The following is an 18,933-nucleotide window of genomic DNA, read 5'->3' on the forward strand; positions in this document are numbered from 1 at the left end:
GCTTGCAATATTTTATTTTTATTTAGTTTTTGCAAAACAGTTTGTTAATGCACTGTTATAAGAACGGTCGGAAAGATGAAATGTGGACACAAGAAGGCAGAAATAAACATGTATTACAGTACAGTGGTTGTTACTGTAATAATACAATAGAGTGAAGACTAACTGTGCAATAGCAAATGAAATGTCCCATCCCATTTGTAAGGCCATTTGGGAAATAGGAAAAGGAAATAGACATGCACAGAGATGTATTGTCATGGTGACCTTCATTAGGGCATCGCTGAAGGCCTTTATGAATGATCTCCTAATACAGAGACTTCTACTGACCTCAGTGTGCTGAAGCTCTCATCTCATCTCCCCTCATTTTGTTATTCATAAAATAAAATAAAAGATGAAATCCATTAAAGGTGACAATGAGCAATGCGCAGACTCATTTTCTTTCTTTTTTTCTGTTTTCTTTGTATTGTGCCTCTTATGGGTACCTTTACACATTATGGAAATTGAGACCCAGGTGCTCCCTTTAATTTCTCACCAAAATCTGCTCCTGTTTCCTGGAAGAAATACCCGCACAAACCTAGGATGGCAAATATATATATTTGATCCATGTCCAAAAAGCAAAAGGAAGACGATACATATTCTGTACGTTATTCTTCTGATCGTAGGCAGTTCAGTCATAAGTGAACATGACTTTGTCACAAAGCTATAAACCAAAGAACAAAGTGTTTCTGGGATATTATCAAAAGACAAACGTTTCTCTTTTGATACTTCAGAGTTGTGAACTCAAAGAATGCACAAACGGTCTTCTAGAAGTTCTAACATCCTACTGGGCATTGTCTACTGTAAATTATATTAACTGCCTTTTGCAGCAGAAGGATGTTTTTTTGATGACATTGTGAGACTCGTCTCACGTCTCACATTTTAACGTTTTTGTTCCTTTTCATCAGAACCAGACCGAGCTCTCCGAGTGATAAGCATCACGGCCTTTAATGGAATTTGGCCGGAGTGGGCTGATAAATGAACCGAGTGATTCCTGCATATGAGCCGGCTACCCACTGAATCTCCCGAGACTGAAATATGTCTGAGACGTTCGAGCCATTAGCAAACGTAATACTTTAAATGAGCCCATTAAAGCTTCTGTAGTTTTGTTGCAGAGGGGAATGGAAGCGCAGGAGTCCTCTGGTCTGCAGCGTCTGATTTATTGCATTTACTGTACGCTGTGTGAAAACGTTTATACAAGACAAGTGGAAGTGAGTGCTCCAGCGAATTTGGCCTGATGAGTAGAGCTGTGAGTGCCTCAATATTATTCACAGGGGTACTTTTATCCCTGGCTTAGCTTTGTGTCCAGCTCAATTAAGCAAAGCTCATACACTTTCTCAGACACTGAGCCTCGATTATCATCAGAGGAGCTGCTGGCCACGTCCCACCAGCATGTGTCCTTGCTCTCTTTCAGCTTTGTGAAAACAGAGGATGGGAGGGGGGTTGATGGTGGTGGTACTAACTGGCCTATTTTTCGTGTGTCAGTTTGGGACACAGCAGGAAACACTGGGTGCCTGTGAGTGGACATTTCTTGGCAATGTCAATTGCTCTGAGCCCACTGAAGCACCTTCTGGGACAAATCTCACACTCCCCAAACAAGTGTTTCCTCCTCTTATTTAAGCCCCCCTTCCCACCCCCATCCACCCACCCCCCCAACCTCCACAAGGACAAGAACAAGCAAAATGTGACTCTGCCACATGACCCATGAGTGACCACTCCAAGCTATGGGGAGATAAACTAGAGCAGCGATGGTGGTCACGGATGAATTATGAAACAACAATGTTCCCCCGGGCATGAATGGATGCCTAAAAGCTGTGTCCCATCCTCGACCTGTTTTTTTTTTCCTGCCAAAATCAGGTCAATTCCAGGTCAAGATCTTGCTTGCTGTCACAATCATGAAAACTATACAAGTTGAGCTCTACTTCCTACCCTCACTTTATTCATTATGACTGTATGACCCGATGACTTCTAGTTCTATTCAGATTAGATTTTACTCTCTCTCTCTCTCTCTCTCTCTATATATATATATATATATACATATATATATATGTATATATATATATGTATATATATATATATAGTAGTACCATAACAGATTTAGCAACAACTGTTTCTGCTGTTGTTGGTAGAACCATAATGTATATAAAGAAAAAAGAAAAATCTAAAGTGTGAGAGAGATATGCCTCTGGTACTTACAAAGACCATTTTCAATAATTGCCCACTTACTGAGCCTCCTATTGTTTATTATTCTGTCCGTTCCGTCAGTTCTTTTTATATGTACCTTTTGTTCAGTGTACCTGTAACAGAGCCTGTCCTGTATACTGAGCCCCTGTACTGTATAAATAACAAAAGTTTATCTCTCTAGAAGATAACTTGCTCAGCAGTATCATCTGCAATTAAAAGGTCTTTATTTGTTCAAAGGGCGGCTCAAATCACAATACTGATATGCGAGGAGATTGTGTTTGTTCCGTCTCAGACAGTGTGGGGGTGCAGGTGACATTACACCACGAGACAAAGCAGATTATTATCTCACATGCATGCATTGATTGGATGTGCAAACACAGGCAGGACTGTCAGCTAAATGGTATGACAGTCAAATGACCACCGATATTTGTTCTTGTGAATTCATCCTGATTTTAACAAAGTAAAGCGTCCACATGAGGAAGTCCACACACAACACATCTGACAAGTGATTCATGTATTGTGAGAGTGGGTGGAATTAGGTAGCAGCAGTTTGTTTATGTGCCTGTATGAATCATTTTGTCGATAAACCTCAAAAGGAAGATATTTGCTGTTCTGAACGTTGTGTTAAAGGAGCACTCTGCTGAATTCACACCTGAAGGTCAGTTTACTCGTCACGAATAGCACTGCTCTGTTGTACAATGTCTTCTGTGGCTCAGGGTGCGCCTCTTCAAAAGCTTGAGAGAATAACCCAGATGATGTTATAGTGATGTCATCGTTTTAATAGAAAACCTGCATCACACCAGGGAGGTGTGGAGTTGGAAAAGTGGCTGTTTACCAGGCAGAGATGGGCTTCTGAAAGATGATATCCAGTTGCATTATGGGAAATGTAGGATCAAAAGTTTCTGGAGTTTGACCCATAGGGACCAAAAGTCAGCCTCTGCTTATTTTATATATGTTTTAAATATGTCTCTCATGAATCATTGAGCTTTAAGGAAGTACAGTACTTAATTGCAGAGTATTCCTTTAAGTAGTTTTGAAATTGCATTCATACTCCTACACTATACAGATTATGCAAATACATTTTTCAAAGACAACATCCATTAGATGGATCAAAATACCTCAACAAACATACAACAACAAAGATGAACCGTGACCTGGTCAGGATCTATTCTCCATCAGCCACTCGAATGCTTACATAGAATAATAATAATAATAATAATAATAATAATAATAATAATAATAATAATAATAATAATAATAGAGGCCCCGATAAACAATGCAAGCAAAAGGTAATTCAACTGGTAGCCTCGCTCATCACAATAGTCTCTTTCACATTCGGCCTCTTTGCTCGATCGCTGCTTCGACCCGAACTGACACCGGTAACTAACTACAAATCTGTGGCAACAGGCAACACGGGGCAGCGCAGCAGCAGTCGCACAAATGGCTCAGCAGTTACACTACAAGGATGCTACGTGGCGATGATGAGTCGACTGTTTGAAAGAGTGATGCTCACTGGAAGATGTCCAAGCTTATACATTACAACTATTTATTACTCTCAAGTGTCGCGGCTCTTAATCAAGCCTGCCTCGACTAAATAAATATATAAAAGAGAAGACTTGCTGCTCGCGAGGCAGCCACTGCTGCTCCTCAAGTGGAATTACCACTTAGTTTAAGAGTCTGCATGTTATTCCTGTGGGCCGGGAGGGTTAAGTTAATCATTTTTTTACACATTAAGATGTGATTATATCATAGAAATGCAATGTCTGAAGTTGCTCTTGGATATGAGGAGGAGGGGAGGTTGTTGGCTTTGGATTTTGAAACACCCAAGAAAGTCAAGTAGCAGGCCACTATAGGATTTTAGTTATTCCTCTATTTGTGTCTGTGGCGTCTCTGTGGACTCCACCGTTACTGTGTGTTCCCTTTGCTTTCTTCTGAGTTTCTATAAGATCTATCTATGATCCTCTTATGGTTTTGCAGAACAAAACCACTGCTGCCAGAAATATAACAATTCACTAAGGAAAGGAAATAATCTACTTAGTGTTTTTTGTCCTCCAAGAACTTGCAGCAGGTTATTGTGTGTTAAATCAACCAGCAATCCAAGAATGGATGTTTATGAACAATGTCAATGATTAAAACTGCAGGAGAAATGTGTGAATCAAAAGGTTCATTCTTTTGCAGTTTTAGCACTTTGGTGCACTTTTTGTTTCTTTGTTTCTTTGTTTTCTTAATTTATTTAAATAATCACAGATTGAAATAAAGACCAAGAAGACAAAGGGAAGGTTATATTATTTATCATGTGTCATTCCCTCCATCTCTTTTTTGGAAGGTGGTTCAGATGCCCGCAGTCTAAAAACAAACTCGTCCTCATTCATTCTTTGAGCCAACGCTCAGCTAAAGAGACTGGCGACACGCCAGGGACAGTTTAAGCAATCTTTTTAATGTATCTCACACTAGATGTCCTTCACACGGTGCCATGATACAATTCACTTTAGCGCTGCTGCTGTACTGTACAATATAGGACGTTGTTTTATTACTGGAAGTGATGCTTCATTTATGTGATATAACTTCCATCTCTAACTTTAAGTGCTGTTAGTCCCTAAATATAACCTTTAAAAGATATTTGTCCGTGGATACGTTATCAACCACATTTCCTTGTCATGGCGCCCGGATTTCACTAAAGAACGTTTTGGCAACATTAAATTGAACTTATTTACTGTTGCAAATATGTAAAATGAATTTGTAGGAGACAGGGTTGGATCCAGTGGTCTGATGGTGCATATACCCGGGTCGAAGGCTGCATTTCACAGTCTTTCATGTGATTTTGGTGTTAACTGTACAAAATGACTTTTGTTCCCTGACTGTATCCTTTAAGGAACTGCATCCTCCCAGGCAACATAACTACCTCCTCAAAGAAAAGCAACAAGCCTAAAGATAAATGCTGTCTTAAGGCCTTCACACAGCGGGGGGGGGGGGGCGTGACGAATAAACAACACACAAAAATACTCGCCTGCAAATATGATATGTCTAGGGGCTTTTATTGTGAAAGGTAAGAACGGAAGACGTGGATCTGGTATGTGCTGCTTTTGTCAAGGTTGAAAGGATTAACCTTGGTCTTGGGTCGGACTACGGAGCCTCTGTGTTGTTTCTTAAATTTATACTCGCAACTCAACACGTTCCGCACAACGTGATTGGTTGATGCCTTTATTCGCGGTGCAAGAGCTCAGAAAAATCAAACTTGTTCTGCGTAATATTCACGTTCTTCGTGATAGTATTAATAACAAAAGCAGCAGTTTGAAAAAGTATATTGAGCTGCAAATTAATCACATGAAAAAAAAAGAATAGTCACCAGTCTAAAGTCATTTTAGCTGGATACTGAGGGGTCAGGCTCAGTGATTACTCTTCCCTTTAACTGGTTTTACTAATGATCTGTCCATTCACCACCTTACACCCTGTGATGCATGTCATGTCATGGCATCTCCATCATAATGTGAAGAGCCCATATTACAACCTTCTCAGTGAAAACACCACCGTAGAGCTTTAAGATGCATCAAGCAGATTTATTCCAGCCACATGTTACATGGAGACAAGTATGTTGACACAGCAACGTTTGCTAATGAATGCACGGATTGGGTTAATTAATGGCCTCATCAGCATAACCGGTGAGGCTTAATATATCATTGTGATTATGGCGAGACATTAGGCAGCTCAAGTGGCTCCTTTTCCATCAGGTCATGTCAGCGCTTGTTTATCTGCATCGTTCAACACAGAGATGGAAAACATGAATACTTACTCACAGCACAGGGACATGCACTTATTATTCTCTCACAGAAATGTACTTAAACCTTTATTACAATCATCATATTCATACAGGTACATACATATAATTTCACCAATGCATTTAACCCATGAGCAATTTAGGAGCAGATGCTAAGCACCCGGGGAGGTCTGTTATTGTGGGTTAATGACATAGATTTAATTGTGCTTCTATTTTAGACCAGCTTTTTACTGACCTCCTCCTTTTCTCAAGAAATACATGAGACACTGCATTAAACTCAATAAAGGAGTAAGGATACTAATGTCACAAGTGGATGTTTGTTATAGAAGTACTGAAGATTTATAGTGCACCGGTTGGTGACGTCTCTGTATTACTGACAATAGATGAAGCCCGGTCCCGGTGCTTGGACCACGTGAGAGGGGTGAGGAGGTTGGCGTCTGCGGATCTGAGGTTGCAGTACATATTTCCTATAAAGCCGACTGTCTCGTTGGATCTGAATCACGTGAAACCGCTTGAAACTGACAGCTATCAATTAGACAGCTTCCTGTGGTGGTGAAGATGAGCCGGCTGAGGTGACTGAGGAAGGCAGAGTGTGTGTGGTCACATATGAGCTATTAAAGTCCAGGGGTTTGCAAATCAATTAACGTAGGCTGCTATTGACTGTGAATGTGGTGTCACGTGCACATTTAAAGAGGTTACTTTCCCAAACAAAAGACACAGAAGAGGATGGAAGAGTACATCTTGGCTACGCGTGTGTTGACTCAGCAGAGATAACATTAAACAGTTGATCTACAGGAGAATAAATATTTGAATGCAACACAGAATGCCTGAGAGCCTCGCTGCATCCTGCCACCTGCCATCTGAATATTGTGTTTACATAAAGACATTTCCACCATAAATTGATACAACTTTTGACGTTTGAGATTTCTGCAAGAATGACATTTTTTGGCGATTGGATGGGGATCTTTTTTGTTCTGGAAACTGCCCAGAAACCCTTAGCCTAACTTTGGAGCCCTTTTTAGCTTCCTCCCCGACAAGCTTGCATGACATGTTTTTTTTTTAGTTTAATATGATATCTGTACCTTCACCCTTAACAGTGTAAATTGTGTAATTTTCATATGATCTCTATTTTTAGAAAACAAACATTTTTACGCTGCCATCTGATGCAGTAATAGTGCGCGGCGAAGGAAAAGTACTGGAACAAAATGTTGTTTTTGAAGGCTAAATACCAACAAATATGGATTGAAGCAGAATATTCCATCAGATAAAAACATGTTGTGAATTTTTGAAATGGTTACATCTATATTTTTCCATACATTTTGACTTGTGGACTGAAGACTGACATAATTACAGAGAGAGGATGGAGCGCCACATTGCTCAATGTGAAAGAGAGAGCGAGAAAGTGAGTTTTATACTTAGACAAAAAGTGCGATTTTTTTCTGATTTGACACATATCATATGGTGAATATTGTGGGCCTACGTACCTTGGTGTGATTATAAGTGCATGGGAGTGAATATTGGCGTGCAAAATAGTTTTTATGTCCCATCCATTGTCTCAATGCACTTATACAGCCATTATGCAAATGCATCGGCTGTCGGAGGAGAGTCGGAAGAGAGTACCAACGTTAATCTGCAACTCAAAAGCTTCACAATTAAGTTTGTGGAGCCATTTTACCACACCCATATGCTAGACCCATAAAATATATAATTTTTCAAAGTTTCTTAAGTTTACGAGCCTCTAGCCCTTCAAAACGTGATTCAATGCAGAGGAGAATAATAATAAACATAGCGATTTCAATAGGGCCTCGCCGACCCCTGGTCAATGCTTGGGCCCTAATAAGTATGTTTTCTTTTGAGTATAATCTCCTGAATCGTATTTTCGTTACCTTAGAATGAGACAAACCAAACACTGTTTCTAGATAGGGACATTTGCGTTTTCACGTTTTTGCATCGGCCACTGTAGTTTTCTTACACGCTTGGCACACGGGAGAAGTTTCAGTTGGATGCAATCTGCAACCTCACCGCTAGATACGGACAAATCACACTCACAGTGCTTAATGTACAACAATTTATTTCATTTTATCTCAATTCTGTTTTTGTACATGTCATTTATTTTTTTTTTTTCAAATGAAGCACATTTTTCTAATGGTGCACCACATGGGGTTACTGCCACATATAGATGCAAATCCCACGCACTTGTAGTTAATGGAACCTGTTTGACAACACACTTCCATGATGGTGTGCTACAGGCATCATTACATGATGCAATGCGGTCAGTGGGTGTTAAAAGGATGGAGCTTCACTCCCAGTATTTATCAGATACAGAGAAGTGATCTAGCAAGAGAGTGTCAAGAACTTGACTGAAATCTTGGTACAGGTCAAAAGACAGCAGAACAAAATCATCCAAGATGGTTGAGGTGAAATGTCTCCTTGTGGTCTGAGAGACAGTTCCCCAGCTCCTTAATTATTATCACACTAAATCAACCTCAACCTACCAAGACTGGGATGGTTTGCAAAATCTGACCATGAGAAGAGGTACTTTCGAGCCCATATGGCATCTGTCTTTGTTAATGAGTAATGAGTATAATTTATCTAAATACATTTTTAGAATTTCCATCACGTTCTTTTCCTTTTGCCAATTAAGCCCACATCCCATTACGGTATGCATTCATTGGGAAACATGTCTTTGTTGTTGCATTTAAAAGAAACACACACTTTGATGAACATATTCAGTTGAAGTGCATCATTAGAAGGTAACGCTAACAACCTATTCAGTGACTTAGTGTTGAAAGAGATGAATGCCGTACTCCTGGAAGCAAAGCTACTGATGACATAGCATTAAACATTAACTCAATTGATCCACAGTGTAAACAAAGTCTACTGGCGACATCTAATTGTGGTGCAACAAGTGTCATGTATTTTTAATGATCCACACATTACTGTCAGAAAGCACACAGGGGGAGAGTGGAGAAGCTGTTTGCTTACGGTTACAGTTTCACCTCCTAATCTCACATCTCCCCTTCCCTTCCTCCTTTCATGCTTTTGAGAGGATTGACAATTTTTTGGGGATTAAATTTTGTTTGCAATGTGTGCAGAAGCGATAAGGGGAAAATATATAGTATTTATATAGTATATATATATAATAGTATGTAATATATTGCATTGTTTTTCTTCTTGATGCTCTCAAGGAGGATTTAGCTGGTGAGGCATATGGTTTTTATAACAATAACAACCTACAGTATGTCAAACCAGATTTTTTTTTCGATAAAGTTCTATATATATATACAGTATATACTCAAGGGGATCATTCCAATTAGCTGCTGAACATTTTGCCTTCTAGGGATGTAACACCAGGTGAATTTAAAGGACCAGTGTGTCTGATTAGGGGATTTCTTTGGAAGCAGTGGAATATAATATGCATACATATGTTTTCAAGAATTGTTTTAGGGTTTTTTTTTACCTTAGAATTAGCCGTTAATATCTACATAAACGTACAAACCAAACGCTGGCTCTGGAGAGAGCCTTTTGCCTTTTTACGTTACCTGAAGGCCACCGTAGTTCCTCCAACACACTTGGAAAGATAAGCAAGCAGAGGGGGATTCAATTGGTTGCAATCTGCAACCTCACCACTAGATGCCACTAAATCCTTTAAGTACAGTGCTGAATAAACATGCATACAAAGATGTGAATGACTATTTCTGCACATGTAGACTGAGACACTTTGCTAATGTACCGTATGCACTGTACAACTCAACACAAGAGGCTCCAAAGCTGCTTTCACTCTCTCTTTCCTCCTCGTTCCTCCTCATCAAAAGATCAGCCACTGCAATCTTATATCTTATGACATACTCTTTCATCACGCTCAAAGTGGCAGCACTTCCATTCACATAACATGAGTCATGAATTGGAAATTGGAAGGCGGTGGGTAAACACTGCCAGGATAGCGTCAGCTGTGTCACTGACCCTCTTAAATTAAACACGAACCAGTAAAGACTGTGTTTCCGTTGGAGACACTGACCATCGCCTCGGACTTGAAGACCAACGTCCTCCGAGCTGGACACATAACATCGGTCTCTCTGTGCAGCCGGCTGTGAGACGAGTGGTCGGGGATCGCTGTGGATCAGATAGTTTAGAAAATGACATGAAATAGAAAGAGAGCTCATCATCGAGGAATCTGTGGCCAATGAGAGCTTTGTTCACTAGAGAGTTGTGGTAGAAATGTACAGTGTGTTGTAGATTTATTGTCTCCAGACACACTTTATAAACCCTACGGCTGCAGCGCAGCGCCATAGTATGTTTGAATAGCTTCCGCCTCCCACTTGCCGTAGCTGCTGACGTAATAACATATATCTGCAATGTCATTTTGCCTAGTCAAAACTCTTAATTCAACATATCCATAATTAGATTTTGACTATCCCTAACTCCAGTTTGAGATATCTACAATGTCATTTGGACTGGTCAAAATGTAATTTTAGCTATCTAAAAATGACTATGTAGATATTTACAACTGAGGGGGAATTAAATATATATTGAACTGGAATTATGACTAGTCAGAATTAAATTGTAGATATCCGCAATTGAATTGTGGATATCCGTTAATTAATATGTGCCGTATTAATGCACATCACTGCAACAAGGTGAGACGTTAAACTACTGGAGGTCGGAAAAATACAAGATGTTTAGGGGTGATGTTAAATCGCTTTTTAAATTCTTATTTCAGGATTTTATCAGGCAAAGCAGATCTGCTCATTTTAAAGGAATGTTACAGGGCGGGCACAGATCAAACTCTGCTGTTGTTGGTGTTATTTATAAAGGTTGACATTTAACAGTGGGGAAATACATTTGCAGCTCAGAGAAATTAATTTACTAAAGCCATTAGAAATGAAAACCCTACTTTGAATCCACTTTGTCATAGTAAATTGATCCCTTGACATCTCACATACGCTGTGATCCATTATTTTTGAAAGCCTTTGCTCCTGTGTATTGATTGTACACAAACACACACATACACACCATTTTTGTCTTCTTTCCCCACCATAGCACCACCAATGCCCCAAGGATGCCATTGACCCTACTGCCACCACTGAAGTGGAAGTGACTGATGCTGTAACAAAAGCTGTGACAGCGTAAATGGAGCTGAAAGTCTTTCAGCTGCAGCGTTGAGTGTTGAGCTCTTGTTACATCGTCACCATTTTAAACTGTTAATGCTCAAACGCCCCGCTATTTCTGTACGTCGGGAAATTAGGCTACAGAAAGTTAAATAAAACCAGACGATGCACAGGCATTGGCAGCCAGAAGCACAGGTTGTACAGAGTATGAATTTCTTCTTCCATTACCACACTCCCTCAAAAACAAGACTTTTATTTCTTCCTGCAGCTTTGGCATTGCTTTCTCAGCAGGATCTGAAGATTAGTCATGAAAATACAGCAGATGTGTTGCTCTGTGGAAACAGTCAAAGATCAGTGGCCCAGCTCCTGTATCAAAGCAGCATTTTGTGACTGGTGAAACCAATCTGTTGTGATTGCGACGGAGCTCGGCGGTGCAGTTCTCGGCTCATTGTCTCAATCACTTCGGAGTGTCACAAACCAAAGTGTGTGGGCCGATTAACAAAAGAAACCCGATGGCTGCTCGAGAGCTCCATTTGCATATGTACAATATGTCTTGGACAAAGCTTATTGAAGAATTGTCAACATTCCAAGCAAGCTGTTCACATGTTTGCAATAGCTCAAATGCTGTTAATAGTTCCATTTTGACGTTGTATATTATTATACATTAAAATGTCCTCCTTCTTTAAGACTGAATTGGAAACTGCAGTTATGTTGCCAATATTGTATAATGACCCATATCATTACTTCGCAAAATCAACACAATTTTAATTAAGACGATTTGGTAGTGAAGTAAAAGACGAATGTTGGTGTGTCTGATAATGCCCCGGGTAATGATTTAAAAAAGGGATTATGGGAAATGTATTTCAATTATAACAAACCAACTAATATCTACTTATGCACCTGTTTTATGCAGAGTATCCTTACTCAGAATAAGCCTGTATGAATGCAGCTGACACATGCCCTATTCACTACACTGTCTTACAGTACAGTTTTAGCCTTTAAATGTACACTATCAGTGAGCCTGCACTGCAGTGGTCAACCAAACACTACACCAGCTGCTTTCACTGATTAGTTCCTCCTCTCTGGTTGAAGGTTTGCTAATAAGTGGGATGATTGTCCGCCCCAGCCAGACAGGACAAGAAAAAAACATTCAGACATTTGCAATGAATAATAAAGAGCATACCGATGATAGTGTATCCCATACACCTTCTTTTTTTTTTAATATGCAGATGACACAACAGTTGAAGGCATGGTGAGGAATGGTGATGATCAGCCTACAGGGCTAAGGTGGCGTGGTGTAGGGCAAACAACCTGATTTTAAGCATCGCTAAAACAAAACACTGTTATGCAGATGACACCCAGCTGTATTTGCCCATCATCCCTAATGACCCCAATAGCCTCATTCCCCTGCATAATTTACTAATGAGAGCAAATAGTGGATGCATCAAAACTACCTGCAGCTAAACAATAACACAACAGAGGTTGTACTGATTGGTCCGCGCTGAGTGGATGAAGTGCTTCAACATGAGCTGGGTTCCTTAGCTCCCTCTGCCACAAGCACTGCCAGAATCCCAGAAACGTAGGAGTCATATTTGACTTACTTTTGAAAAGCAGGTCAAGACAGTTCAAGCTTGTTTTCTGTAATTAAGAACCATCTCCAAAATAATATATTTTCTGTCCTTCAGCGGTATAGAGAAGGTCATACATGCTGTCTATTTTTTCCCCAGACTTGATAATTGTAACTCCATGTATTCCTGCATCAGTCAGGGGCAACTCTCACGGCTACATCTGGTTTACTACTCTGCTGGCAGGCTTTTATAAGGCTTTAACAAAAGGGAACATGTTACACCGACTGTATATCTAGCATCATTGCATTGACTTCCCCTACATTTTAGAATGAATTTTAAAACTGTATTACTCACTTTTAAAGCACAACTTGGACTGGCCTCAGAATAAATAACGGATCTCTTAACACCGTTTGTGCCTGAACGTGGTCTGAGATCATGTGATCAGCTACTTCTTGCTGTTCAAAGGTCCAATTTTGTGACTAGAGGGCATCAGGCTTTTGATGTCAGGGCTCCCAAACTCTGAAATGCATTTCCTATAGAGATATGATCTATATCTGTATCCACAACACATTTTTATAAGGTCCCAACAGTATGTGTCTGTACTTGTATATGTGTTTTTATGTGCATACATATATATATACATACAGTGTATGCATGTATGTATTTATACACATTTATGTACATAAACAATTATATATTTGTTTTTATCAACTTATTTTACCACTTTACTGTTTTATTATTATTGATATGTTCTGTGAAGTTCTGTTTTACCATATTGTTGCAACATCTATTTTGAAAAGTGACTCCCGGAGCTGACAATACCGACGAGTCACGTGACTAACGACTGACGTGACAAAATAAGTTCACGAACAGCGGTCTCCTGGTTGAAAGTCTTGTGTTTGTTTGACTCTCACACTTTTAATACATCACTTGCTCCGACCGTCGAATAACGCCATGGGTGGGTTTATATTGGAGTTAGTTGAAAGCCCGGTTCGTCACATACTGTTGCTAAAGGGCGCCTCCGTGCGTCAGTTTCCGGTGCCGAGGGACACTTACCAAACGGTGGTATTTGACGAGTCGGGAGTGGGAACAGGTTGTCACTTCCTGCGCCAGTTTAAAAAGTTTGCCTGGGTAGGTGATGCTGTACTTCTACCGAGCTAATGTGGAAAGTGTCCTCACCTTCTCAGTCCAGCCCATTTACATTTACAGGGTGTCAAATACTGAGGCCTTGTCACAGCCAACAGCGTTCAATACTGCTACTAGAGACACCAGGTTTTCTTTTAACTATAATGTAAACCCATCCGCGGCAACAGTAAACGCTCAGTCACGGGAGTGACTGTGGTTATGTTGTTTAAAGAGCAAAAAGACAGACACAGGGCGGGCAGGAGGGGAGGTAGATGGGCCCAACGAACACAAGGCTTTCATCCAGGAGACAGCTGTTTGTGTCCCGTGAGTTAAGTTTCACTTTCACGTTACAATCAGCTGTTCGTTCATGTCCTGTGTTCACAACGTCCAGTTTAATTTTCACTTTACAAACATAGTAGTTTTAAACCCAACCATGTATTTTTTTTTCCTAAACCTAACTAATTGGTTTTGTTGCCTAAACCTAAAGTGATGCCAAAGGCCGTGACAAAGCGGCAATATGTAGCGAGGTGAGATGAGAATGCGTTGCTCAGTCCAACATATTCTCATACAACAGTTTATATGATATCTTACCAAAAGGTTGTACTTTTTTTTTTTGTGCATTTTCTTATGAATGTCCAGCAACTCGTGTCAGTTTCTTTACTTTATAGCTAGGAACAGTGTATGAGACCAGCCGGCTCAGTCACAGTGTTGTATGGCAACACATCCACACTTGAGATGTGACAGTTGGAAAGAGTTGTACGCACAGCATCTAAGATCATCGGCTAAGACCTTCCCTCTGTCTCTTCCATACATGCCTCACGAATCAGACGCAGAAGTTGATCGCTGACTCCTCTCACCCTGCTAGCTCTTCAAATCTTTCCCCCCTCTAGAAGGAAATTCAGAGTTTAAGGTGAAGGAAATCTCGCCTGAGGAATAGAATAGCACATATCCTGAGGCTGTTTGATACTTGAACTCTGACGCACACGTACTTGCAGTAGTAGGCATCAGCCAGGCTCTTTAAAAAGTAGCTATGTACAGCACACAGCGACAAGCATTTCAAAACAGATGGAGCGGCACAAAGCACTTTAGGACATTATCATATTATGTATGTTTGAATGTATAAATGTAATGCTCTTATTTTACATATTTTATTTACGTATGTGTGTTTTTGTGTTTGTGTTGAAGAGCTTCACTGAAGTAAATTCCTATCACCTGTGTCCACATGGCAATAACTTATTGAATTGAGTCCTACTGTAGAGAAGAGGAGTAATTGTTGTTTGTGAAAAACATGGCATGTGAATTGTTTACTTGGCTTGAATGTATGTATCATGTCGAGAATACTAGATATACATTTTACATATTTGTCGATTCAATGAGTACTTCACTTTCTCTTAAAATAACCAGTGCACTTTGGTAAAAGCCCTATTTTCAATGCTATTTTTATCGCTTCACAGGTGTGCACAGGGGGACGTTGTCACACACACAGCATGGCTAAACCGGTCGAGTATACTGTATGCCGGAGAAGACAAATGGTCGGTGGATCCCAGAGTGAGTCTGGTGACCCTTAATCAAGAAGAGTTTACCATCAAGATTGAAAACGTGGACATGACAGATGAGGGCCAGTATGTGTGCGCAGTCCAGACAAGCAGTCGACCGAGAACCACCTCAGTGCACATCCTCGTCCAAGGTAACACATATGCTATGACTGTTACTACTACATGCTACTAAATAATACTAGCAATAATAAGAATTTAGTGTTACTGTCTGAGTGAATTTCTAAAATATTCTCTTAAAATGTCTACAAGTAATAAATCTGTATCTTGTAGTCTCAGACTGGCAGGTGTCTCATGAAACATAGTTAAAAAAAAAACCTGTTTACTTTCAGTACATCCAAACCCTCTGATGAACACGCCAGTCTGTGATTACACACACACACATAGATATTTGTTCTATTTTCTACACTGTATAATTGATGGTCATGTTATTGCTGAGCACCAGCACATGAGGGCATGAGTGAACAAACCAGAGAGTAAAAAACAGACGCACACTCTCTTTCTTGAATCTCATTTCCTCATTCATTGCTCCAGCGGAGCAATTAGGGGCTAAATGCCTTGCTCAAGGAGAGGGAGGGAGGGGAGTGTGATCCTCATTCACTACGTTAGGTGAGGTTAATGGGCAACACCAGATGGTAAGATCCTTTGGCTAAAATGATGTGTGGAGTTGCGATGAGTGTCCTCATAGAGATGCAAGGCACAGCGAGGTGCACAAATCATAATGGCACAGTTTAAAGCTCCCAGTTCGCTAGGCGGATGATTCATCTAACATAAGGTGCTGCTCATAAGATGCCAGCCTCAAAGATACGTTTGGATTTCTTATGCTCTCAATTTTCTCTCTGCAACACGATGCCAAATAAGAGAAATGTAACAATAAGGACACAGTACAGTTCAACCACCTGCATTTTAATACCACATCGCTGTTAATTGACTTTAGCTGTCTTTTATTGATCAAAATATTGAATTATGGAAATAGTACAGATAGTAACACTCATTTTTTTTGTTTAAATAAGTTTTCTTCAAAGTATAGTGTCCGTCTATTCATTTCATTTTATGAAATTTGACACAGTTAAAATCTCAACATCCCGGGAAATTAGTGTGATGATTGTTTTTATTCCTATGACAACCATAAAAATAGACAGCCCCTCTAATTTTCAAGCAACACCTTTGATTGAGACAACAGAGAAGAAAATCTACTAAGCTTTGTTTTATGGTTATAAACATGCCCACCTACACTGCTCTATATCTTTTGAAGAAACTGATAACAAGCTATTATATACAAACAAAATCGAAACACCTTCTCTTGGAAATACAACTGCTGACAGTATGCTGCATGATTCTGCACAAATTTCACATATGTGAAAATTAAGAAGATTCATCTTAGTTGTCATCATAAAATGATGCAAATATAATGACGAACTGTTATTGTCCTCAAAAAAACTGAAGCAATATCTGGCTGTGCAGAAAGCACAATTTAAATATAAATGGAAAAAAAACTCCCAGTCTGCTCAACATTCATGAGATTTATGGGCCAGCATCACAACAGTCCCATATAATGTATACACATACATAGACGCTAAGTACAGTTTCCAGTCAAACGAACAGACATTAGTTTAACTGTTGAATGAAACACCTCGGCCAAAACCACAAACTTATTGTTGTTCTTATTCCTTGGTTAGTGGGATTTTTGGATGAAAAACACATGTGCATTTATGAAATTGGTATTTTGTCTTCCTTTCTCCAACTTTTATGCCTCTAGACTGGCGACAGCAGTTAAACAATCAGCCTACAGAAAACAAAAACATTAAAAAACAACATCTTTATTATTATGTTATCTGCCTTTTTGGAGTTGAAAAGCTCCACAATGGTCCGGTCCAGTCACGCTCACAGACCGGCTACAGAGCAACAGAGTGGCGAGGGAAAGAGCGGTCTCTGACGGGTTAGAGCGATAACCTGCTGAGACAACATGACCCTTTTTAACATTACACTAATATCTGGAGTCCACTGTTTTGTTGCTGTAACTGAAAAAGCAGTTTGAGTCAATTTTGTCGAGCAATGTTTTATATTTCCCATCTCCCCTCGTTGATAATCCTGTTTGTCTGACTTCACTATGATCTGGTAGGATAAATAGTTTAAATCTGCAGTATATATTTATATATACATATTAGTGACAAGCAAAACAAGTCAAAGTTGTATTTTCTGATAATATTGCAAAAGTGGTACAAGTACAGTTTATTGTCCAGAGCTGGTTTAAAGTCTAAAGCCTGGCCTATAGCATACTGCAAAATAAATTGCTTTTACTGTTTCATACTGCATACTACTGAGGATCGCAGTATACAGTATGTATATTGCATACTGCGTTCCTCAGTAGTATGCAGTAGGCAGTTTTGAATACAGCCTGATTGGTCTTCTTGTCTGCATTCAAAGTGCTGACTGGCTCACAAGTACAACCTTACACAACCAAGTTAGAGTTTGACTTTGGAGATAAAACTTTTTCGTTGTCTTCATAAAAAGTCCAAAAATGTATACAAAAAAAAACACCTCACATAATGTTAATAAAAAGTCACAGAATAAGAATATCTGAATAACTAATTTAAAAAAAAAAGTTGTCTGGAACCTGATAATCCCAAGGAGACAGAATGTAAGAATACAATACTGTATGTGTTATTTCTGCTGCTGCCGCCACTCTCTACCGAACAACAATGAAAGTATTTGCCACCTGAAGCCCATTTTCCAGTTCTCCAGTCTTGTAGCAGATGGTGTAGAAAGAGAAGCCCTCCAGGATAGTCTATTACCTACAGATTTCTTTTTTTTTTTTTTTTTTTTTTTACAGCCCACAGATAAAGCTTTGCTTATAAAAACACTTACTGTATTGTAGAGTATGGTCTTCAAATGATTCTTGCCAAAAAATAGTTCTTGTGGCGCAGCTTGAGGATGATATCAGTCTGTTAGTTCATCCAACACTTTGATTCAGAGCATATATATATCAACAAACTAATAAACAGGTTGCCATGACGGTAAGATGGTCCACCGCTTTGGTCCAGACTGAAATATCTAATACAATATTCACATACAATTTGGTACAGATAACCGCGGAGTCCAGAGGACAGAGACTAGTGACTTCAGCGATCCCCGTATGTTTTCATGTAATGCCGTCAGCAGGTCAAAGTTTTCACTTATCCTGTGAAATATATCAACATCTAATGGATGGATTCGCCCACATTCTGTTCAGACATTAATGGTCCCCAGAGGATGAAGCCTAATGACATCAGGGATCCCTTGACGTTAGGATCAGCTAAACATAGGCACAACATTTAGCTCAAAGCACCTCTTGTACAACCTCAGAGAGCTGCTAGCATGGCCGTAGCCTTTCTGTCGTGTTAAACCCAAAACCAAGCCAATAAGGGTTGACAAATAGAGAAAGATGCCAGTGTGGCAATATGTGATCTTCCATCTAACCCTTTCATGTTTTGATGAGTAACTAACATGCATCATGCTTGTTACCTGAGCGGCTTGTCAATAAAACCTTAATTAAGGTTGCAAGCAAGACACGGGAACTTGGCTTGGGTCTTGAGGAGTTGTAGCAT

The 18,933-nt window shown here is 39.7% G+C and overlaps 1 protein-coding gene across 4 annotated transcripts in view; it reads left to right on the forward strand.

The window, feature by feature from the left end:
* ntm (neurotrimin) overlaps positions 1–18,933 on the forward strand; it is a 377,838-nt gene that overhangs the window by 327,002 nt on the left and 31,903 nt on the right. For all 4 annotated transcript variants that reach the window (XM_074612066.1, XM_074612067.1, XM_074612065.1 and 1 more), the window contains one exon: positions 15,248–15,480. In XM_074612066.1, coding sequence (XP_074468167.1) covers positions 15,248–15,480 — 233 coding nt within the window. The remainder of the gene's footprint in view (positions 1–15,247; positions 15,481–18,933) is intronic.

The sequence above is a fragment of the Sebastes fasciatus genome, chromosome 16, assembly GCF_043250625.1.
Source record: "Sebastes fasciatus isolate fSebFas1 chromosome 16, fSebFas1.pri, whole genome shotgun sequence".
In the NCBI taxonomy this organism is placed as follows: Eukaryota; Metazoa; Chordata; class Actinopteri; order Perciformes; family Sebastidae; genus Sebastes; species Sebastes fasciatus.